We start from the raw sequence: 25,920 nt of genomic DNA on the forward strand, positions 1-25,920 counted from the left end.
TATTAAATATTTTATCTCCATTACATCTTCATTGTTTTAAGATCCGTTCTTTTTCTGCCGTTGACCCCAGCTCTGGTTCTGCTTTTGCTCTTTGGCCATTGCAAAGTTAATGGTATTTGGTTGAATCCAAGGGTAATGGCCAAAATTCAGGGAACCCAATGTGGTCTTTACATGCTGTCTGTGTAGGGAAGACTTGATATGTTCTTGACTCTGGAAAATTACTTCATTTAAGCAAAGTCGGTGAGATAACATTCCTTGAGTGGAGAATCAGGACAAGATTATGTCTAATCTTTAAGAACAGAGTTATTGGGGCACCTGGCTGGCTCAGTCGGTAGAGCAGGCAATCTTCATCTTGGGGTTGTGAGTTTGAACCCCATATTGGGTGTAAAGATAACTTAAAATCTAAAAAAAAAGGGGGGGAATTATCTACTCTTTTTGAGTTGAATTTATTCACACTTGTTTTGTTATATGATCTGTTTAATATTTTTGTATGTTATTTTTCAGTGAGAAATCGTCATTTCTGCCTTTTAAATTTCTCAGGAAAGCCTTCCCTTCTTTTGTAGGTTATCATGCTTACTTGTTACTCATGGGTGTGCTGTTGCCTCTCAGATCTTGTTGTTTTCTCTTAATTAGAACAATTTCCATATCTGTGCTCCAGGTTTGCCAGAGAAAACCAATGTTGGAAAGCTTGGGGATATTTCTGGGCACAAAAAAGATTATGTGAGCTAGGAGATATAGTGTTGGATTTTGATCGAGTTGGAAAAGAATGCATTGTCCTTATTACATTTACTTGTTCTGATTGTTTTATGGAAAAATAAGAACAGAACACATTAGTTCTGGTCTACCCCTGGATAGTACTTAGCAGTAAGTACTCATAAATAACACTATTATGTCCAGCACCATCTTTGTTTGCCATTGAGGATAGAGAAGCATATCTAGGGGCGCCTGAATGGCACAGTGGTTAAGCGTCTGCCTTCGGCTCAGGGCGTGATCCTGGCGTTGTGGGATCGAGCCCCACATCGGGCTCCTCCGCTAGGAGCCTGCTTCTTCCTCTCCCACTCCCCCTGCTTGTGTTCCCTTTCTCGCTGGCTGTCTCTATCTCTGTCAAATAAATAAATAAAATCTTAAAAAAAAAAAAAAAGAAAGAAAAAGAAAAGCATATCTAAGGAGAGCAGCATATTTTGAGTTAGTGTACTTTGAAAGAGATTATGACAATTATGTTAAAAATAGGATTGTATAAATTTTTTCTCCTATATGCAGTTTATAGGGCTCTGAATACCATATAGGTACAAAATGTGTATCCTCTGTGTGCCTTACAAATATAGTTTGATGGAAAAACTACGACTTTCAATTCTAATCAGCTTTAAAATATTCTTTTTTAAAATTAAAGTATAGTTGACAATGTTGCATTAGTGTCGTGGGTACAACAGAGTGATTCCATGAGTCTATACGTTAAGCCATGCTCAGCACAAGTGTGGCGACTGTCTGTCACCTGTGGTCCTAAAATATTCTTATTAAAAACAAATAGAAGCATGCAAATGCGAAACAAAAATTGTGTAAGTTTTCAAGATATCTATGGAAATCTACTCAAATACTGTATTTGTCCCCAGCTTTTACTATGTTGCTTGGGTCCTTGTGGGTACATATAAATGTTGGTAGAATGGCATCTCCATAATTCACAGCATGGATTAAAGCTGTAATATGAGGTGGGTTTTTGTTGTTGTTGCTTTGTTTTGTTTTTTGCACTGCTTTCCTTTAAGCATATACTGAACACTTAATACAGAGAATTAACAAATACATGCATCACCTTCATGCCAAATCACTTCATAAATGACACATGCAATCAGACAGCATGGACGTTTTCTGTATCACATGCCTGATCTTCAAGGCAGAGCCTAGGTAGACCAGTAATCAGTTTTCCGTCTGGACCCGTTTCATTCGCTGAAAGGGCATCTCTTCATACTTGCTGTGCGTCAGTGAAACAAGTAACTAGCAATGTGTCTGCTATCAGGGATGTCGGAGTAGTCGCTGACCATTCGTGAGCACACACCGTGTACAGCGGGTACGGGACATTTGCATGCCCCTTCCCCACTCCGTTCCCCAAGCAGTGCTCTGGGATAGTTGCTATCCTCTTCTGAGTTCCACGTGTGAGGAAACTGGGACTTGGAAACCTTCAACTACATGCCCAGGGCATCACCGTAGATTCCAACCCAAAGGGGACTGGCTGACCCCAGTGCACACGCTAACCCGTTACTGAACGACAGGATGTATCCTTCCTAGAGAGTGGGAAGTTCTGTAATAGAACTCCGCTGAAAGAAACGTACGGAGCTGAGAGATTGGAGACAATCAGGAAACTTTTGAGACGGGAGCTGCGTAGGTAGAAGGAAAGAAAGCAAGGACACTGAGATCCTGCTGCAGAGGTTGGAGCAGGGAGGGAATGGGGTTGGTCTACACTCCCGTGAGGCCAGGTCTACAGGAGGAAGGCAGGTGTGGGCGGTGTGGACAAGGCAGCTTACAGGCTCACCACAGCCCTTTAAAGAGCATCCTGGATGTAGCCAATTGCGTCTAAAACCAAAGTCACAAAGTAACATAGTGTTTGGTTGTTAAGAGCGAGCTACAAATTGTAAAAAATGTAAACCCTTATTTAGAATTAAGTGGGAAAATCACCTATAACCACATTCCCAGAATTAAGCACTATTAAATGTGGTATTTCCTTCCAGAGTTTATATTTTATTATGTTAATAATAAAATATTATTTATGTTAATTTATTATGTTAATAATCATGGGATCATAGGACCCAATATTCAGCAACTCGATGTTTTCCCTTGAGAGATCATAGCTGTATTTCTGGGTCTCCACAAATGAAGATCCCCCCATTATACGGTTCAGCCAACAGAATTCACGCAACCTATCTTTTATTCATGAACACTGAGATTGTTGTCATCCCTTATTTTCAAAATTACAGTCAATAAGAATTGATCCTTGGGTGGCTGACTACCTCTGCACATTCAAATAAAGATTTTTTAAAATAGAAAAAGAACTTCAGGGTTTAAGGGTTTTAGGGTTATCTTCATGGTATGGAAATGGGTTGGAAGTAGCCAGGATGGAGGAGTGAATTGGACATCTTGTCTCGGGCACCAAGGTGCACACACAGCAGAGGAACGAGGTGTCAGAGCTGTTTCAGAAATAAAAGCAAAAAGATTTGGTGGCCAATTGAATGCAAGTCCCACAAATCTACAGCAGTGTTCTAGTATGGGGTTTCGAATGGAAACGCATCTCAAGTTGGCTCAGAGAGGATTTGGTCCCAGACTGGCCATTGCCAAAATCTCATCACTGTGAAATTATTGACCAATGACCTTCACGCTTTGATCTCTATTGTGTAATAAGGAAAACTGTGTTTATTGTATTGTATTTTGTTTCCAGAATATAATTTTGGTCTTAGTTTGTGAGTTACTATAATTTCAACTAAATTACTTTAAAAAACACCTGCACAGCCTCATTCTCAATTACTTAGTGGGGAATATAATATACTTGATGGAACTAATGCAACGAATCCCGTTAACCACTGAACGGGCCCCGTGTTTGGAAACCTGTGCCGTAGAAATCATCTGTCCTGTCTTAGATTTATTCTACTGACGTTGGAAATAGATTTTGACCCTGTATGACATTGATGTGCTAATTAAATACAGTAGGTTATGACTCATGTCATCTGTAAGTAAACTAAAAGCTACAAATAGAGACACTGAATTTCAACAGCTTTCCCCCATCAGGCTCACAGAATTCAAATATGTACCTTTCCTTCCCTCCCATCTATAGATGTAGGCACATTCATCAAATCCTACCCAATTCCACTATGAAAACTTAAGTTTCACGTTGTAATAAGTGCACCCAGCGAAGGATTTCTGTGAACATCAGAGAAGAGAGATTTGCACGTATTTGGCTGATTTTCATCTTAAAACTAAACTCTGCTCCAATTCTTATCACACATTTCTTTCTGGGCTCATTTATGTGACCTCAAATAAATTCTCTCTCTTCTCACTGGAGAATTTTTAGGTAAACAGTCCTTTTTGCTTTTACTCCATTAAATTAAGTGTGTGTACAAACACACACACACATACACGCCCATATAGAAATGAGATGTTAGTGATTTGCTAGTAGGCTATTCTGTATCTATGTTTATATCACATATTCATACACGTTTGCTCTCACGGAATGATCTATTTATACAGATACATCCTACATACATTACATAAACATGTCCATGCATGACCTACATACACACATATGTGCATATATGCCATTAATAAGAATGAATCTATTGTCAACTATATTTCAGAAATTCTTTTAGAAATACAGTTGAGACTCTAATTCTAGCAATTGCCGGTGAATGCACACCCTAAAAATATGAAATACATCATTCTATATACGCTTAGTACTTATCTTCTGGTTAGTGGTCACCCAAACAAGGTCTACTCTGCTTATGTAATGCATTATGTCCTAGAAGAAAATGGATTGGCGCTTTAAAGTCCTACCACTGGGCTTCTAACCATTGACCTGCAGTGCACGGACAGCCGTGTGACCTGGAGTCACTCTCCTAAACCCTATGGTACAATTCAGAAGAATGAGAAACCTTTAGATGGTGATAACCTATCATAAAAGCCTGAAACTTTTTCTTCTAGCACCAGTAAGAAGACCAAATACAGTGCTTCATTTTTATATGATGTGGAATTTCACTCAGCATGCAGGGGGAAAATGTGATTTATGGGGTGTAGGCATGTCTCGTGGACCATATTTTAAAATAACCGCTCGACAACTGAGCACGTCTCTTGTGTGAATGTATATATATTCTTTTGTTCGTTCCAGGGCTTGGAATGAAACTTGGTATCAATCTAGTGACAGTATGTCTGAGTTCGAGGGTCTGTTTTGTATCTCTCTCTCATTGTTGCATTGTTGGGGTGGGGCGGGGGGCTGACTGATTTACAGCCTTCATGGCAGAGACCTTAAATCTCAAAAGCCAAATGTTTCATCAGTGAAATGCTTCAAAGATCTGTAGCCAGGAGTCCTTATCTGTGAAAGAAGCCATTTGTTTAAACTCTCTGGCTTTAGCCAGCCAACGGGCTGTTCCTATGAATTCATCGGCAGCATATATGGGCAGTTACGTCCTCTGCGGTGGGACAGACTTCTAAGGATGCTTCTACCAGCCCTCAGCTTTGGAGATGTGCCTGGCTGTTTCCAAATTAATTATCTACTCTCCCGTTCATAGAATTCCACGATAGTCAATGCATACCCATCTCATATCTGGATTATATCAAACACCGCATTTTCACCATCAGAACAGCAAAGGAATACGCTCTTGCAGAGAAAATAAAATTGCTTGCGTTCATGCTGTACCTGCAATGGAAACTCTGCCTTGTTAATTGTTTAAATTACAAGAGAAGGAAAAAAAAAAAGTCCCTGGGTGTTGCACTAACTGAATATTCTGTGGCAGAAACTATGGTAACACCGACTTCCAAAAAAACCCCACGTTCATTTGCTGAACTTCAGAGATGCATGGAGGAGCTGTTTCCCTCAGGACTTTTGGAAGGAATTCAGAATCGCAAAGATCAAACCTTTCAATAGGACGCTGTGAGGAAAGCTGAGATTTGCCAGCGTATAGAATATTAATTAGCCTGGCATTTGAGAGGTTACAACAGACACGTTTTGCTCGGGAGGGGCCCCGAAGTAATAAAGGCTGGTGATTTACCGTAGGTTGCAAATCCTCATGGTGCTCTGTGGAAACAAAATAAGCAAATAGGTCATTCTGGGAGAGTTGACAAGAGGGGGTGGGGGGGAGGAGAGGCGGTGGAGGAAGGATGTGTTAAAGACAGAGCAGTTCTGCCAAAAAATTACTAGGGCCTTTAGGAATTAATCACCTCTTTCCTTAATGGGGAAAGAGAGGCTTGTCTTATGGTTATTATACGGCACCCAAACTGCCATTAGGAGCGGTTTCATACAGAAAGCTGCATGAAAGGGGCTTTTCTCCCAAGCCGAGCACGATGCATTTTATGAGAAACTGTGTAAAAGGTTGCATGATGAATGCCAGAGCCGGGGAACATTCGCTGGCATGAAACGCTAATTAGTAATTGCTAATTAAACGAGGGAGGGGTTGGTAACGTCTGAACATTCCCACTGATCAGAGCTAATCTCCGCGCAATCCCTGTGAACGCGGGAGAAGCCTGGATCTGCAGGACGTGCCGTACATTCACAACCTTGCAGGTTTCATCTTGCATCTGTTTGCATAGATACGGTCGATTGTGAGTTCGAGCGTTGCAATTTTAGAACCAAAAAGAAAAAAAAAAAAAACAAAAACCTTCCCGTTGCTTTATTTTAAATGGGGCCCATTCATTTCTGATACCCTCCCAGCGCACCCTGTGCATTTTTCTCAGGTGCCTGGGGAACGAAGCCTCGCTTCCTCGTTGCGTATAAGCCTTCATCCCGCACTTACTTTGTTTTACGTTTTAGAATCCGGTGCTCGGGACCTCCTTAGAATTGCTGTCAGCTTTGGTTAGAGAGGGGGTTTGATGGCCTCGGTTCTAATTCCTGTTACTTCAGGGCCCAAATCAGTCCGTGTTCACATCGGCACTGGAGCAGGCGATCGCAGGAAGTTAATGTGCACTAATTGAAATGAAGTTAATGCCGTGGCCCTTGGAAATGCAGTGGACGATGGAAATATCATAATTGGGTGTTTGGGGCAGGGGCAAATAACAAACTAAAATGGTTAAAAAAAAAACCCACTTTTTATGACTTGCATGTTTTTGGGTCAGAAGGCTTGTGCAAGAAAGAGGGGATATAAAGTTGGGTTCATGCTTGTACAATAAATTAACCTTGGCTGGTGCTTTCCAAAACAACCGTAGTTTTGAATTTCAGCAGGAGAGTTATCTGTCTATCGACAAAATGGCTTCAAACCTCAGAAGGAAGCCTTCATCCAGGTCAGGATCTTTTTGCCACATGAAACAGGCAAGGAGTCCAATGTCTATGTGATCACTTTACTCCCATAAATGCCTTTTTTTTTTTTTTTTTTTTTTTTGCAGCTTCTAAGCGGGAATTAGGAATTTGATGCCTGGGGAGTGAAATTAGTTCCTCAGGTTACGGAATCTTCCTTCTTCTTAAAATAAAACGTACCAGCTCATTCGATTTTAGGAACAGTTGGAGTGATTTGAATATGCATTGTCATTTGGCTGAGATGAAAGACTTGTGTGTTACTGTGTGTGACTCTGGTGTTTGTCCTGTAGGGGAAAGATACAGGTGCATGCTAAGTAAGACTGGGATCTCATGATGTCTATCATGTACTTTGAAACTGAAGCATTAAAAGGAATTCAATGAAAATATTAATAACAAATTCAATGGGAAAAAAACTGACCTATAATGCTTTTATACACATGCTCGTTCTCTTAAACATCTACACAGAAATCCCCCCAGCCCAACACATGTACTATTTTTCCCTGAAAAACTTTTAGGATTTTCCCTGAAAAACTTCTTTTAGGATTTTCCCTGAAAACACATCTTTTAGGAGACTTTCTCACTTTGCAACCAGCATGTGCACAGGAATAATAACCTGAATCTGGTCAAATTTATAGTCTCTGATATAATCACGTGTTATAAATATTTTAGACTGATTGTGTCTGATACAGTAACCCTATACAAACTCAGAGGAGACATTGTATCATAGGGTCAACAGAAACAATAACCATTGTAACAATGATTTACATAACAAAATTGGTCCTGCCATGAGAATGCTCTCCAGGGACGCCTGGGTGGCTCAGTGGGGTAAGCCTTTGCTTTCAGCTCAGATCATGATCCTAGGGTCCTGGGGCTGAGCCCCATGTCAGGCTCCCTGCTCAGCGGACGGGCTGCTTCTCCATCTGCCTGCAGCTTCCCCTGCTTGTGCTCTCTCTCTGACAAATAAATAAAATCTTTAAAAAAAAAAAAAAGCAAAGAAAAAAATGCTTTCAATGCTCTCCAGTGGTGCTTCTCATCTATAGGGAGACCAGCAAAGAATGAACAAGGTAGACCATGAGATACCTGTTCAAGGACCGGCAACGTGCATGTGCTTTTTAATAGTTGACAGCCCAACATATCCTGTGTTCTCTTGCAGGGTTTTTAAGTACCGGCGACCAGGCGGCCAAAGGCAACTATGGCCTCCTGGATCAGATCCAGGCGCTACGGTGGATCGAGGAGAACGTGGGCGCCTTCGGCGGGGATCCCAAACGAGTGACCATCTTTGGCTCGGGTGCGGGAGCCTCGTGCGTCAGTCTGCTGACCTTGTCGCACTATTCGGAAGGTAATAAGGGCATCCCCGTGCCGGGGGGGGCTGAGAAGGGAATGCACACGGAGTGCATATCCGAGGTGCTCGGTGGTGGTGTTGCGCTAAGTCTCGCTCGCACCCTCCACCGAAAATCCCCAAAACAGGGGCGCCTGGGTGGCGCAGCAGTTAAGCGACTGCCTTCGGCTCAGGGTGTGATCCCGGCGTTATGGGATCGAGCCCCACATCAGGCTCCTCCGCTATGAGCCTGCTTCTTCCTCTCGCACTCCCTCTGCTTGTGTTCCCTCCCTCTCTTGCTGGCTGTCTCTATCTCTGTAGAATAAATAAATAAAATCTTTAAAAAAAAAAAAAATCCCCAAAATGACATGGACTCCCATTCTTCTAAGTCAGCTTTCTTCCCATGTAAACCCTATTTTGTCATGTCACTTAAATTAACAATGAGATGCCCGTTGCAACAATTGGGACGAAAATGACTTCTTTAGAAAGACCAGCACTTTGCTTCTGCCTCTCTGACTTTATTCGGTCCGTTTTAAATGTTATCTTTTTGGTCAACTTTAAATTCGGTCAGCTTCTCATCTCAGCTTGGGGAGGGTAACACAGAAGAGAAACAGTGATGTAGGTAAGGGTTGCAGATTTGTGCATTCCGTAAACAACGTGGCTCACGGCCATGTGGTTTAAAAGTCGTTTGTCTGGGGCGCCCGGTGGTTCTGTCCATTAAGCGTCCGACTCTTGACCTCAGCTCGGGTCATGACCTCAGGGTCCTGTGATCGAGCCCGGCATCGGGCTTCATGTTGGGTGTGTAGCCTACTTATGATTCTCTCCCTCTGCCTCTCTCCCTGCTAAAAAAAATTACATTAAATAAATAAAAAACAAAAATCCTGACCCACCCTAAGTCAAGGTGGCTCCCTTGTGTCCGTGGGGGAAGTGTAGCACCAAAGGGGATCTTGAAACTCATCTACTCCAAAGCTACCATTTATAGAAAGGAGATGGCAGCTCAGAGAGGTTGCATAACCCACCTAGGGTCACACAGCAAGCGACAAAGCCAGGGAAGAAACCAAGCTTCCCAGACCCCGACTCAAACCTATTCCCATCCTTCCCCTTTAGCGATGAAACATCGGGGAAGAGTGGGAGGTGCTCTTGATCTTCTGTGCAGAATAGACTTGCCTTACGGGTTCATGAATATCTGTGCATATTCCCCATCGCCTCTCCTATTTGCTATTTTATGTACCAACTGCTTTTGCACTTGAATGTTGCGTCGTGAACTTCAGACTTCCTCTGACGGTGTTCAGCAGGCCTTAGGAGATAAAAACACTCAGCTTGAGTAGAAATTTTAAGTGGTCCGGACACCAATGTGACAAGTGGATTTTCAGCGTAGTAAGGAGATTCAGAATTCACCCGTCGATAAGATGCCCAGTGCAGGACCCACAAGCAACCATCAGTCAGATCAAAGCTGACAAAGTTGTAGGTGATTTCATAATGTCTAACGAGAGCTCGAATTAGGGGCTCACACTTATATTGACCCTTCATTTTTACAGAAATGAAAAAGTGAATAATGAGAGGGTTATACCGATTCCTTGGTAATATCGATTCCTGCAGCATTCCATGAAATATTTAGACTTTCCCGTTTGTCAGTGGGTATAATCCCCGTTCTCGAGTGAGCAAGTAGTCAGGACCGGCTTCCGTAGGAATCAAACACTGTAAACCAGATCTAATTGGAGAAAGAGCATTCATTACTTAAATCAACAGATCGGAGATGAGTGGGCTCTGTGGCAGGGCTGCCCGTGGGTCATGTCTCTGTGGGGAAGCTTTTCAAAACAACCCAACAATATATAAATACCCAGACTGTCAGCCTTAGAATTGTACTTGTAGCAATGTAGTCTAAAAACACCATCACCCCATGCATGGAAAATGTTTTCATGAAGATGTTCACCACGGTATTATAGCAAAGACTCAAACGCAAAGCTCCAGGATTCAAAAGACAAGAAGGTTATAAGAAACAGGTGCATTTGCTCAAAGGAACAGTAATTGGCATCAAGAAGTCTGGAGCAGGGGCCCAGGAGCCTGGGAAACCCAATGTCAACGCTGTGCATGTATTTGACTCAGTGGTAGAAAACAGAACGTTGAGTGGCAAACAGCCCCATGGCCGTGACACCAAAATGCTGGCGTATCTTGAATTTTCTAGTATGAATGATGGCATTTTTCTTTATCTAATTTTTCAAGGTTTATCAGGGATTATAGTCTGTAACACACACAGACACACACACACACACACACACACACACACACACACTGCTACATCAGTCACGGCCAATCAGTGTAAAAGGGGAAAAAAATAAAACACGTAACTTGTAGCACAATTTTTTTTCTAATCCTGATTATTTTAACTTACGAAAGTCTTCCATAGACAAGTATCGGCATCATTTCTTTCGCGGGTTTCCGCACATGGATCTTGAGAGCTAAACACACAGGTCAGTAGTTGTACATCTCTGAGAGTATTACCCACTCTGGGAGACCGGCCCCCGAATGACTTTGATGTTGCATTGAGCAAAGCCGAGCCATTGAAAATCTTCTCTTGTGTGTCCTCTTTGGGCCATGTTCCAGGCTTGAGAATCGCATCTTCCTGATTGCAATCATGTTTTCCTCACTTGATTGCTTGCATGACCTTAAAACGCTACAGGGCACGAACTTCTGGGCTCCCGGCTGAATTATTCTTCCAGCAACTCCCGAGGCATCAGAGCTGCGTCATGCTGGAATTCAAGAAAATGTCAGGAAGAGATAAGAAACAGAATGCTATCATTTTCTACCCCATCATCTCTTCTCCTGCAGTAGTGAAAAATAGAGGGTTTTTTAAAAAGTTATTTTACTTACGGACATTCATATTCTAGACTGATGTGATAGAAGATTGTAAGCTACATAGAATTTTACTCATCAAATTGCCCAATTTTTTTTTTTTTCATTTCTCGCCAAACACAGGTTTTTAACTTGTGACAGAATACAAGACAGAAAAGTCTGGGCTTTGAATTGATGCGATTTCGAGAACAGTCATTTGTTGAAAAATACATTTTAGTTGGGCAAGCAACTGAGGATTCCTTTAGGAATCACTAATTTAATTAATATTTTAGTCGTAAAAGTATGTATGTGATATATTGACGGTGGAAATACAAATACGTGTTGGAATTTATACTCTGAAACTGATTTCAGCGCATGGTTTTTTCCCCCATAATGAAGTGGTACCTGGTTTCGCCAGTGAGGCAAAACGGTCTTTGACGTCTTTCTGGCACAAAGCATATTTTTCAGGAATGGGGGAGGTGATAACTCGCTGAGGCTTTATTCACAGCATCTGGCGATAGGGATGCCAACACGAAATTGGGGAAGGGTAAATGGAGTGCATGGGTTTTTTTTAAACCAGTGCAGCTAAATTGTAAATGCAGTTTCATGTTCTTAAGCCCTGCGTGTGCGTGTGTGTGCGTGTGTGTGTGTGAAGAACACCCCAGCTAACCAATGTCCAGCAGGAGGGGGAGGGGGAGAGAAAGAGATGGAAATGACTAAAAACTCCTGAAAGAGCTGAATGCCACTGTATCCAGAAATTCACATGCCCCGGAGACAATCAGAGCCTTCTTTGCGAAGTAAAAGCTGCTTTTCTATCTTTCGGGTTTTCATTTGCATGTCTACAACTCTGCACCTGCAGGTCTGTTCCAGAAGGCTATCATCCAGAGTGGGACCGCCCTGTCCAGCTGGGCAGTGAACTACCAGCCTGCCAAGTACACTCGGATATTGGCAGATAAAGTCGGCTGCAACATGCTGGATACCACGGACATGGTGGAATGTCTTCGGAATAAGAACTACAAAGAGCTCATTCAGCAGACCATCACCCCCGCCACGTACCACATTTCCTTTGGCCCCGTCATCGACGGCGATGTCATCCCAGACGACCCCCAGATCCTGATGGAGCAGGGGGAGTTCCTGAATTACGACATCATGCTGGGCGTCAACCAGGGGGAAGGCTTGAAGTTTGTGGATGGCATCGTGGACAACGAAGATGGCGTGACGCCCAATGACTTTGACTTCTCCGTGTCCAACTTTGTGGACAACCTTTATGGCTACCCGGAGGGGAAGGACACGTTGCGGGAGACCATCAAATTCATGTACACGGACTGGGCCGACAAGGAGAATCCAGAGACGCGTCGGAAAACCCTCGTGGCTCTCTTCACGGACCACCAGTGGGTGGCCCCCGCGGTGGCCACCGCTGACCTCCACGCTCAGTATGGCTCTCCGACATACTTCTACGCCTTCTATCACCACTGCCAAAGTGAAATGAAGCCCAGCTGGGCGGACTCAGCCCACGGCGATGAAGTGCCCTACGTCTTTGGGATCCCCATGATCGGCCCCACTGAGCTCTTCAGCTGTAACTTCTCCAAGAACGATGTCATGCTCAGCGCTGTGGTCATGACCTACTGGACCAACTTCGCCAAAACCGGGTATGTTCTTCCCACACTGGCTTCTTACTTCTCTCCTGGTTTGTCTGCTTCCTTCACATGGTTCTTCTTTCCATGACACATACACACACACACAATAACGGTGGAGTGGCCGCGTTGTGTCCTCACCCCACGTTGCGTTGTATCAACCAGCATTTGGCCAGCGTGTTAATTGCATGACTAAAAACTCTGTTTTCCACCTGCCGGTTCAGGGCTGAGACATACATGGCAATTCTATTGGACGCTGATCCCAGAATTTCAAGTCTCAGTAGGAACCTGGTCTCCTTTGATAAATAATAGGGTTATCGAAACCCATGTGCCACGTGGCCAGTTGTCTTTATTGTGTAGCCAAGAGGGTAAAGTCAATCTCATAATACATCTAGGAAATACTATGTGTGGGAATATATACTATATAGTAACACACATATATGTATATACATCTGTACTGTTTCTCTACAGTTATGAGATTTATTTCCTACATATGCGTATATTTACAGATATATTCATTTAAGTATGTCATACACATTTATTTCATAAATAAATACCCATTTCATATATATGTGTATATATATGTATATACAGGAAATAAATGTATATAAATGTATATAATACACCTCAAAGGAAAGTGTATAAATATATATATACTTACGTGTATATATATATTTCTGTATATTTTTATATATATATATATATATATATATATATATATATATATATATATATATACATATGTATGTATAGGGAAGTGTATAAATGTATACACACCTCAAAGGGAAGCTTGTTCGCTAAGCATAGCGGAAAATATACAAGACCCACACATAATAATTGATATCACCAATGTCGTCTTCAACAGCGTCTCTGCAAACAACAAGAGAAAAAGACTCCCCAACCTTTCAAATAGCTACAAACATCACAGCATCTTTTCAGTTTTCTCTTGTCTAATAACATAATTGTGGAAATTAATGAGCTATCATTCTGTTCTACCTGCATCCACTTCTCTCATTAACCTTGAGCCTCATGCCTGGAATTAACATCAGAGATGCCCAGCGCTCCGAGGGTTGGTGAATCTCCCCGTGGCGTGCCGTGTGTCGGAATGGGGTTCCCACGCTGCGGCAGCCCCGCCCCAGTGCCTGAGTCCTGTGCACCTCAAAAGACAGGATGTGGGGAAGCTGAGGGTTTCCGTGCTTCCTCAGGGCTTTAACAGGTGTCATTCTTTCCAATGACCCCAAATATTATTGGGTGGCAAGTGCTTTCAGAGTATTTTGTGGTCCTAGCAAAGGTATGGCGTGCTTGTAGAGTGCCAAGTGTATTGCATGGATACCCACTTTGAACTGTTAGATTTAACTAGTTTGGTCTAAGAAAAGGTCCTATGAGGGTGTCGGGGAGGGAGAATGCATGGACGTTTGAGAGAGGTGCATGCCTGTCACCTGAAGGTTGTTTCTTCAACAAGGAGATGACTGAGGTCAAGTCCACAAGTATTTATCTATAATCCTTGTTTATTATATTATTATAACGTCCCTAGGGCTGCTATAACTGTATGCCACAGATGGTGTGGATTAAAACCACAGAAACGTGCTGTCTTACAGTTTGGATGCTAGAAGTCCAAAATGCAGGTGTTGGCAGAACCGTGCTCCCTCTAAAACCTGCAAGGGCAGGTTTCCTGCTACTTCCTAGCCCCCGTTGGTTTGTAGGCTCTCTTTGGTGTGCCGTGCTTCCAGCCACATCCCTCCAATTTCTGCATCTGCATCCCGTCCAACCTTCCTACGTGTCTCTGTCTTTAGATGGCCATCTTCTTATCAGGACGTCGGTCATATTACCTTAAAAGTCCAACCTGCTCCATCTTATCTCAACTGATTCCCTCTGTAATGACCCTATTTCCAAATAAGGCCACACATTCTGAGGGACTGGGGGTTAGCTCTTCAGCCTATGTTAATTTGAGGGGGAACACTTCAACCCATCAGCCCTCCTGAAGGCAGGATGATGCCCAATTGTGTCCTTGAACTCAGATGTGTGATACCTTTCCTAGCAAAGTGTCACATTCTTAAAGCAGAAAGACTCACAAGGCCATTTCCCAAATGGTGGCCACGCTCGTTCACTAACACTGGCGTCCACCCATAGCACTCTTTACGTAATATCTAAACACACCATCATTGCTTACCTTCGTTAAAACCACATACTTTTTCCCCTTACATGTTTGGAAATGAACTTCATATGATTTTCTTAAATGGGAAGCGACTATCATTCATCACCAGTGTAACTGAACCATTAAAAAAAAATGGTAAAATCCAAACAAAGCCATTAAATTCTCGTTAGCTCCTCTCGCCTTGCCAAAGGCTCTGAGGCTGATGCTCTCGCGCTGTTTAACAAAGAAAGAAAAAAAGATAAAGGATATTGGTGAATGTCACGAGATGGGAAAGAGCTCCTAGCTCCAAATGGACCTTTTCACCAAGACCTATCAAAGACTGAGCCAGGATTAGAAATACCACAACATTCTGTTAGTGGGTGCGTTTTCATGGCCTCACTTGGGTTCCTAAGATCTCCATGCCTACCGCCTGTGTTTCACACCCCGCATATGGGGAACATAGACGCAGAGCTCTTGATGTGGCCTGGGATTCATCACGGGCCACAGACCTTCATATGGCCATTCACGGTATGTGCTCAGGATGCTTGTGGCCTTCATGAAGGTGCTAAAGATGGTGGGACACATGGGAAAAGAGTGAGCACATCAGCTGCGAGGAACAGCTCTCCTCTGAGGGGAGTCAAGAACTTCAGAGAGAGTTGAGCTCTCGCTGAGCAAACAGGAAAGAGACGATGGAGAGCTCTGGATGTCAGTCTGAAGGATCTGGACCGCGTCCAAAAAGGAGCTGGTTTTGCTTCCGCAGTGCATGCCGATCCCAGGTGAAATAATAAATACTTAGGAATATTAATATGCAGTGAGTTTTCTTAATTCAGCTGGAAAGGTCATTGAAATGACTGAAATCATCCTTTAGAGGAAGTCTCTCAGAACTTCCTCTAATGTGAAATGCAAAATGCCATTTTCCAGCGTGAGTAGGCGGTAACATTTCCATAGCTGCTGGTCTAACAAGAAAATGGAGGAATAAGGGGATGTGAGGTCTGCTGATTTAATTATTTGTCAATACATCTCAAAGTCCTAAGAGGTGGTTGGTAGTTATTTATTTAAATAGGGTGGTGGTACAATAAGGTCTGTGCAGAGGAGTACTTCCTTGTCCCCAGGGGGCTGCTTGAGGGGTGCAGAGGAACATGAGCCAAAATGGTGCCCGTAAGGGAATAACATAGGATAAAACATATCGATGCCACTGGATGAGGGGTGGTGCTTAACTCTGGACTCAGACCATGACACACAGACCATGACACAATACACAGAGAACCATCAGCTGCTCCCCATAGGCAGTAGAGAGACAGGATCATAAGAGTATCTCACCATCTGTCCATCACAACATGTTGCTATGGGGAGAGGAGTACATGGTCTCAGGACATGTATCCCCATCATCATGTGGTGTTGCTTCCAATCTTCTGCACCTTACAGACAGCACTCTGGTGTTCCTTATTACTGCTTTTCATACAACCCAAAGCTCATAAGTCTGACCTTCTGTCTAGGTTTCAACGTCTATATTACATGGTATGCCACCTTTGTTGTTAAGCACGGGAAAGTAACGTTGGGAATATGTGTGTAGGTGGGAGACAGGAAGGAGAGAGGAGAGTTCCTGGTAGCTAGGAGGCTGTTTCCGTGACCCAGGTGAGAAGACTCACCCAAAACAGTGCTGGAAAAACAACATAGGCCAAAACATGTACTTGTCTACAAATAAAGCTGATGTAGAAAGTTTTGATAAACAAGAAGTCATGTCACGGAAAAACTAAAACGAATTCCAAGGTTTACAGAGCATGAGAAAGTTTCGAAATCTGTGTCATCCAAAATCTCTTTGGGAGTATAAGACCCGCCTGGTGCATAGAATCCAAGTGCTCATGGACCAAACACCGATTTGGTTTGAGCTCTTTGCGGGAAGAAGTGGCAATAAAGGGAACACCAAGGAAGACTTGATCTCTCTAGAACACATTGCAACAGGCAGCACTTTGAGCAACCCAATGATGCCTTGTTCATCGAAGGGCTTACTTAAATGCTATCAAGTTAAGAGAATGGAAAGACAGTTTCGGCACGGCCAATGCAACCAACACAGATTTCAATTTTTTTTAATTTGTTCTCAGGACATTGGTGTAAGGCTGCATGAATTTTGATCATGTTGGTTATCTCGTGATGAGTTTGTATTCAATCTTTGCAAAAAGCAAGAGGCGCTTAGGGTGGAGGGCTTAGGGACACCTGCAGCCTCGGTCTGGTCTTAAAATGACCTTTCCTGCCAAAACACATTTTAAGCTGAATGAGTGAACATCTGTCTTGTGTAGGTGGACATGTGTCATCGAACCTATTTTCTTGGTGCATAGGGTAGTCTTCTCCTTAGAGGTCTAGTAACTAATAGCTACTAAATTATGTTGGGTGTAAGGAGGATCTTACACCACCAAAAAGAGCCTCTCAGAGAGTTTACTGATATTTTTAAAGAAATCATACTACCTATCTCTAGCAAATAAAATGGACCACAAGAGCTTAGAAATGCACTTGACTGTTCTTTGCCAAAATGATGTCTCCAATTATGACAGGTGAAAATGTCTGTTCCAGGTGCTGGGAAATGCAGATATGCATTGAGGTTTTTACTCGGGAGGGAAGATACGTCCGTTTCTTTCTATCCTTAATCATTATGATCTTTAATTTTATTCGTGGAAATTAAAACATGCCACCTGCAGAAGTCAAGTCTAAAAAGCAAGACACTGATATCCCACTTAGAGGTCTTGCTGTCTTTGGAGTGTTTGACAAGGAAAATGATGGACTTTCATAAGCTCTGTGAGTTTATCTTGGGTTAAGGCTTCTGACTGTGCATCTCCAAGAACTTTAATAGATAGATTGTATCAGGCTAAAGCTTACTTATCTGGATTTTCAAAATCCTCTGCTCTATTCTTTGAGAACAAAATAAATGTGTTTCTTTACCTTTCAAATGCACAGTGAATTTCATCAAAAATAGTCCAAAATCGAACATGAACAGAACACTCTCTTTCCGAGATGCCCTCCGCTTAATAAAAGGTCCACACAGCTAATAGACCCAATTCAGTGAAATCAGATCAATGGAAAAATAGTAGGAATTCTCACCATCTTTCCTTGCTTTTAGAACAATAAAAATCGATGACAAATGTTTCCATGGCAGATTCCAATTAAATAGGAATTTTTTCAAAAATTTATTCCAGAACACTCAAAAGAAACATGAGATGCTATACTGAAGCCAACATTTTTATGAAACATGTAAGAATTTTAAAAAGAAGAGATAAAATGTTTATTTTTAAATATATTAATGCTTGTAAATGGACACATAAATAAGAAAACTCATGGCATTAGGACCTATAATTTTATGTTTTATTTTCTTAATCCTATTAGTAAAATAAAAGCACTTCAGTTAGTGTGTATTCAGTTAAAAGGTGAAATTTCTTTTTCTGGTATACCATGTATATAATTAGATCCATATATATATAGATAGATAGATATCTACATATGAAGTATATTTTATGCAGTGTATACTATGGTATACAATATATTTTCATACAGTATATAATATACAGTATACTTTAATATAGCATATACTATATATATACACAGTATACCATATATACTGTGGTATAGAATATATACTATATATACTATATAGTACACTGCATATATTGTGGTCTACAATACATTCTATACATAGTACATAATATACTATGGTATCAGTATAATTTTATACAATGTAGACTATAGATAGTATGTATGCTGTGATGTACAATCAATATTATATACAGTATATAGTATACCATATATACTATAACATACAGTATACTTTTATACAAGGTATACTATAGACAGTATATAATATACTGCATATGCTGTGGTTTATAACATGCAATATACAAATACAGTATACCATGTATACTTTGGTGTAGTGTACAGTATACTTATATACAATATATTCTATACTGTCTGTAGAATATATTGTATATGCTGATTTATAATATATACAATATACAAATACAGCATACCATATATACTGTTATATACAGTAAATACTATGCGCAGTATACAGTGAACCTTATGTACTGCAGTGCACAGTATACTTTTATACAACGTATACTATAGACAGTATATAATATACTGCATATGCTATGGTTTATAACATGCAGTAGACAAATACAGTATACCATATATACTTTGGAGTAGTGTACAGTATACTTTTATACAATATATACTATATTGTATATACTATGATTTATAATATATACAATATACAAATACAGTATACTGTATATACTGTGGTATACAGTAAATACAATGTACAGTATACAGTGTACCTTATATACTGTGGTATACAGTATATAATATACTGCATATGCTATGATTTATAATATATGCAATATATAAATATACTATATATACTGTGGTATACAGTAAATGGCATGTACAGTGTTTCGTACACCGTATATACCGTGGTATACAGTATAGTTTCATACGGCATGCACTATATACAGGATATAGTATACTGTATATGCTGTGGTTATTACAGCATATGACTTTATAGTCATCTCTCCCTAAGCAATTTTTAGGTATTCTACTTCACATATTGGCAGAAGGGGATAGTATTTATTAAGCTGTCGCTATTTGCGCCACACTGTGTAGTGATTATTTAACCTCCATCACTAACTTCCAATCCCAATATTCTCACCCATTCTTAGATGAAGGTGATGAGGCCGAGAGAGGCTTAAGAGTTTGCTCATGATTTCACAGCTTGAAGAGGGACAGCTGCAGGGCTTAAGGCATGAAAATGCTTTAGACAGCCTCAGACTGAGGGCAAAAGTCCTTCCTTTAGCAAACGCTGCACCTGCTGGTCCATGTATTGTTTGCATCCTGCCCAATTCACGGTCATGTGTGTGGACTTGGGATCTTCAGGGAGGACCTTCTGGTCCCCCAGTCTTCTGGTGTGTGAGCTGACGGAGAGTGGCTGCAGGTAGCTTTGTAAATGCTGCCAAGAAGTTGTAGCGTGCCGGGTAGAAGTTCGAACACCCAGGGCGATCGACGTGGGTGTGCAGGTCCCACCTTGTTCCGGCCCATACGTGATGTCTGAATGCTCAATGCTGTTTAACAGATGACATTTTACTTCGCCTGACCTCAAAATTTTCCAAACAAATAAACATAAAGATGAAGTATACTTCACTTTACCAACCCTAAAAATAAACGGAAGAGATGAGAATAGGATATTTTGGGGAGGTTGGTTGTAAGATTTAAAAAGTTGGTGGCAAAAACATTTAAAGTACCATGTTGTGGATTATCCTTTACTTTTGATGATTCTCTTTCTTCCTCTGCTCGCTTCTGTGGATAACAAGGCAATTCTCGGGTTCAAAGTTGGCCGGGCGCACTTAACATCTACAAAACCCCTCAATTTCTGGCACTGAGTGTTACTTCTTCTAAACATGTGAACTTCGCTATATTTGAAAGTGTGATCTTATCAAAATTCTTAGAATTAATGGAAAGTTCTTTGATCTTTACGTGGTTCAGTCTTCAAAAGGTTTTCAAGTACATAAGTATCCCTCTTTCAAATAGAGAGCAAACACATGATGCATATTACTGTTTACTCACATTTTGCAATGACAAGGCCTGTTTTTATTTGATTTTTAACACACATTTTAGTTATTAAAGCTGCAATCTGTATTCGCCCACCTCAGACGCCACTCTTGAGCAAGAAAGAGAATGTCTGCTTTTCGAACAACAGCCTCTAAGTTAGGATTTCTCAACCTCAATACTATTGACATTTGTGACAAGAGACTTCTTTGTGTGGTGGGCTCTCTTGTGCTCTGGAGAATGTTGAACGCTGCCCCCAAGCCCTCCACCCATTCCTGGCACGACCCTCCATGCATGAGAACCAAAAATGTCTCCGCACATTGCCAAATGTCCCTGTGCAGGCAAAACACCTTTGGTTGAGATTTATGGCTCCAAAGTAGCTAAACTTGAAATACTGAAAAACGTCCTACACCCATTTTTTTTCTCAGTTTTTCCTTGTTGAAGAGCATTTGATGCATTCAAAAAATAGTACAAATGTTATGGAAATGCCATGACCCTGCCATCAGGAATTATGTTTAAAATAAAGGGAAGAGGGGGTGTTAATGAAAAGGCAAAATGGTAGCCGTGTTTGGATTCCAGCAGAATGTGTCTGTTGCTCCTTGGGTACTTGGTTCTCATCAATAAACATGTGTGATTCACTGGTTGTGATTCCCTGTTTTATTTGATGAAGAGATTTACGTGTCCCGTGTCGAAGAGTGTGACCTTCTTTCTCTTTTTTTTCTCCCTTCTGTCCCCAGTGACCCAAATCAGCCTGTTCCTCAGGATACCAAGTTCATTCATACAAAACCCAATCGCTTTGAGGAGGTGGCCTGGTCCAAGTATAACCCCAAAGACCAGCTCTATCTGCATATTGGCCTAAAGCCCAGAGTGAGGGATCACTACCGAGCGACCAAGGTTGCTTTCTGGCTGGAACTGGTTCCCCACCTTCACAACCTGAATGAGATCTTCCAGTATGTCTCAACGACCACAAAGGTCCCTCCTCCTGACATGACCTCCTTTCCCTATGGAACCCGGCGGTCTCCCGCCAAGATATGGCCCACCACCAAACGCCCAGCCATCACTCCCGCTAACAACCCCAAACACTCCAAGGACCCTCATAAGACAGGGCCCGAGGACACAACCGTCCTCATCGAAACCAAACGGGATTACTCCACCGAACTGAGCGTCACCATCGCCGTGGGGGCCTCCCTGCTCTTCCTCAACATTTTGGCCTTTGCGGCTCTGTACTACAAGAAGGACAAGAGACGCCACGAAACGCACAGGCGCCCCAGTCCCCAGAGAAACACGACCAATGACATTGCTCACATTCAGAACGAAGAGATCATGTCGCTGCAGATGAAGCAGCTCGAACACGACCACGAGTGCGAGTCACTGCAGGCACACGACACGCTGAGGCTCACCTGTCCCCCAGACTACACCCTGACGCTGCGCCGGTCTCCAGATGACATCCCACTCATGACACCAAACACCATCACCATGATTCCAAACACACTGACGGGGATGCAACCTTTGCATACGTTCAACACCTTCAGCGGAGGACAAAACAGCACCAATCTCCCCCATGGACACTCGACCACTAGAGTATAGCTTTGCGGTTCCCTTGCCCTCCCTCGGCTCCTCCCCGCCGGAGACAGGGAGAAAGAGAGAAACAACATCCCCGCGCAAGGAATGTCTGTCATCCCACTGACTTAGGACAGAAACAGGAGAACAGTGACAGGGCCGCCATCGTGTCCCTGTGGACCCATCCCGTTGGCATTTCCTAGTATTACGAGATCAACTTCTGACCCTATGAAATGTGAAAAAGTATCCATTGCTGTTACATCCCTGCTTCACCCTCCCCATCTCTCCAACGAACGTTTAGCGTGACTAGGACATCGCCGTCTCACGGACCTGGATGTTTCCAACGCAACACTGAAAGCTGACCCTTTGGGAACTCAGCCAGGGACACTTAAAAAAATTTTTTTTAAATTACAATTGAAAAACAAAACCCAACAAAAAAAGTTCTTTATGTGCCATACAACGGATGGCTCTACGGAAGGAAAGAAAGAGTCTGTGGGCTTTTACCCAGCATACGGAGAGGAGGAAACGTAGAATTGTATTATTCCAAGAGCAGACTATGTAGGAACATACATATAGTTCTGTGCAAAGAGATGTTTTGCCAGCCTGAACTATATTTAAGAAACTTTGTAAAAAAACAAAAACAAAAAAAATGTATATAGCTGTGAGTTTAAACAAAAACACACACAGAGAAAAAAAACCAACAAAAAAGCTTTTATTGGTGTTTTCAGTTTGAAAGAGCCTTTACCAAGATTGTGCTTTTCATTGTGGTCTGTATGTATATAAATATATATATACATTAGTCATTCACCTCTGTTTCCTCCCGGACACAGGAGGATTTTCTTCTTAATTACTTGTGGTCAGCAGAGACACGGGGCTTTCTAACGCATTTCATTTGTAGGAGAATGTGGTGTCACTCAGCGGACCCAGACTGTCTGTGCCGTGGGGCTATCCCCCCTTCGCGGGTTGCACAAATGCATGCAACGGCATTCCTAGGAGACCGTGGTTTCAGAAAACTTTTTTATTTTTGTGTGTTAGCCTTCACGGAGTTGCAACGCCAGGACGGACCCCCAGCGTGGGGTCCATGGAGAGCTTGCCGAATTAGAAACACACACCCACAGAGCCACGGCAGGAGACACAAAACACAGATCTTGGTCTGTCGTTGTGGTTCTTTGAATATGTTGAGGGAGATTTGCTTCCCACTCCAGGGTCCTGCCAAAAAAGGGAAGAAAGCTTGCCTTTGGTGGGGCCATGCCCTGCCAAGTAAATACGGCTCAGTGTTCCCGCAGTGCAGCTGTGGAAGGCTTAACGCTGGTTAAGCTACCTCCTCCGTTTAGCTAATCAGATTGAAGCGAGGGCATGTGTCTTTCCCTTTTTTTTTTTTTTTCGGTTTAAGCAGTAAGTCCCTTATTTATCAGTAAGCAAGATTTTTTATTCTTTCTATCATTTATTGGACAAAACATACGCTTGTCTGAAAGTCCTGCCTTCCGTGGACCTATGTATCAGTCCCTGATCCATGAGCACTGCAGACAGAAAACAAACCTACAGGAAAGGACAGAACGTGAAAAGTGCTTTGCGTGGGTTTTCCGGGAAGTTAGGATAGCTTTCACCGTCAAGGTAAGATATGCAAATGACTCACCCATTTTTAAATCGGCAAGCAAACTGGGGACCGGAGATGTGCCCTCCAACACCTTCCCATGTTCCCATTGTCCTTTTAATTCTCCCGAAGGAATAATTTTGAGTGTCATAAGGTGGAAAGAAAAGATAGCCGTGGTTACTTTGTATTTTGTCTTTCAAGAATTATTGCAACATCAGGAAATAGTAGCCAAAGATACCTGAAAATACTGTCTCTGGGCTTGACTGTGGTTATTTTGCAAACCCAGGCTTAAAAGTCATTGCTGAGTTGGGGATTCTCCAGAAAGAGCAGTCCAACGTCCTTTTGCCCCTTGGAACTACCTTTGCAAACTGAACCCATACACGAACACTGTAGCGATCTATGTCAACGTGTTCGAAAACGCCCTCTAGAAAAAGACAGTCCTTAGAAATGCGCACAAGTCAACACAATCAATTCTGTCGTTTATCTGGGGTTACATTTGGGAGGGGTTCTCTGTATATACATCTGCGAACTGTTTCAATCCCTCCTTTGCACATGGCGAAGCCACACTCCTTCCCTGCAGCTCGAGGGGTCACGGATACGAGTTTTGTCCCCCAGTTCATCACTTTCTAAAGCGATCGTCAGGTCATTTCTGCAAGCTCTGTATTTCCCCCAGCTGGGCTACGGCGACTTAGGCTGTCCATACATCTCCACGGGAAGTGATGCCTGGCATTGGTGTGGGTCTGGTATGTTTGTAATGTGAATTCCAATATTTGTTTAGTATTTCCAATTGTCTTCTGCTAGCAATATGCACACTAATGTGTCAGGCTTGTGACATTTGGATAAGGAAAAAAAAAAGAGTTCTTGTTAAGTGAATAACTTTAGCTTTTACAGAGGATATGATCAAAAGAAATTTAATACATCTTAAAGGATATCTTATTTCTACATGGAAAGAAGTTATAGAATCTTCATAGAGTTCTATGAGAATAAAATATACTTGCTATCTATAAAAAAGTGAAAAAAGAGAAAAAAAATGAGAAAAAAATAAGTAAAAAACCAAAAAAAAAAAAAAAAAAACCCACAAAAACAAAAAACTTTCCTAGGCTTTTATTCTTGACCTTCACAGGCACGCAGGGTTTAATGGTTTCTTGAGTTATTATTTTGCAATTTTGTTTTTGATTTTGCCTTAAGTAATGATAGAAGATATATATGGCTGGACACATATGTATAAACTTTTCAGCAGCATTTTTAATAATAAAATATCACAGTATTTTCTAATGCTTTGTGCAAATAATTAAGCGTCCGTTCTTTTGTTGTAGGTGGTCTGTTTTATTGACTTTTTCTTTTCCGCCCTCCGACCGCCGTTTTCATTTTAAGAGCTCAGTGGTCCATCAGGTAAAAATGGACCCACTCTACTGGTGAGGGATGAAGGAAACCATGGATGATGCCTCTGATGTTTCCTGAATGTTTCTGAAATGCGATGCTGGGATCTATGACTTCTCCTACTGCCCGTCCGTTCTCCCGGTGCTGGGTTTGATATCGACGTAATCATGCCCTACAGCTTTCAAATAGCCTTCATGGAGTAAATCTGCAAGGGACAGAAATTCTGAGCAAATGTCAAGAGGCAGAAAACTGCCACCATGCCAGGGAGAGCAAATTTGCCAAGTCCTCACAGTGCATCTGGCCATCTCCTATCCACTTGACCGTTCGCGAGAGCCCCCAGGGAAGGCACCTGTGTGACCCCTTTTTTGAAGTGGAGGAAATTGAGAGTCAGACACTTTTAGCTGGTGGGTAGCAGAGCCTAGGTTCAGAGAGAGAGAGCATGCTTCCAAGTCCAGACTCCACCAAAAAGACAGCAGGAATTTCTACCCCACGTGCATGCGTCGCATGACCAATTAGCCAATTGTCATATAAAGAGCCCCAGCAAATGCTGTGACTGTTTGCTGCACTTGAACTCTGAATAGTTTTACATATTGATTCAGGTCATTTGCTGAGTGGGAGGCCAACGGGATATATAGATTATATGTTATGTATATATAGTAATAATATTTTAATAATATATTTCATTATTAATGACATTAATAATTGAATAAAATACTTCATATTATATGTATTATAATATATAAATAAGAATATATAAGTATATTTTATATAAAATATGAAAATAGTGATTATATTATTTATGATATAATTTATAATTATGTAAAGTAAAATATATAGTAATTTTATTAAAGTACGGGAAACAAATTTATATATTCTATATAAATATATTTAATATCCATT

General features: G+C 41.8%; 1 protein-coding gene across 3 annotated transcripts in view; it reads left to right on the forward strand.

Annotated features, from left to right (window-relative positions):
• LOC113240765 (neuroligin-4, X-linked) overlaps positions 1-24,875 on the forward strand; it is a 299,732-nt gene extending 274,857 nt beyond the window's left edge. For all 3 annotated transcript variants that reach the window (XM_057315707.1, XM_044391884.3, XM_048213642.2), the window contains 3 exons: positions 8,136-8,321; positions 11,992-12,781; positions 21,224-24,875. In XM_057315707.1, coding sequence (XP_057171690.1) covers positions 8,136-8,321; positions 11,992-12,781; positions 21,224-22,073 — 1,826 coding nt within the window. In that variant the 3' untranslated portion in view covers positions 22,074-24,875. The remainder of the gene's footprint in view (positions 1-8,135; positions 8,322-11,991; positions 12,782-21,223) is intronic.
• The last annotated feature ends 1,045 nt before the right edge of the window (positions 24,876-25,920 follow it).

Source organism: Ursus arctos, chromosome Y, assembly GCF_023065955.2.
Source record: "Ursus arctos isolate Adak ecotype North America chromosome Y, UrsArc2.0, whole genome shotgun sequence".
Classification (NCBI taxonomy): Eukaryota; Metazoa; Chordata; class Mammalia; order Carnivora; family Ursidae; genus Ursus; species Ursus arctos.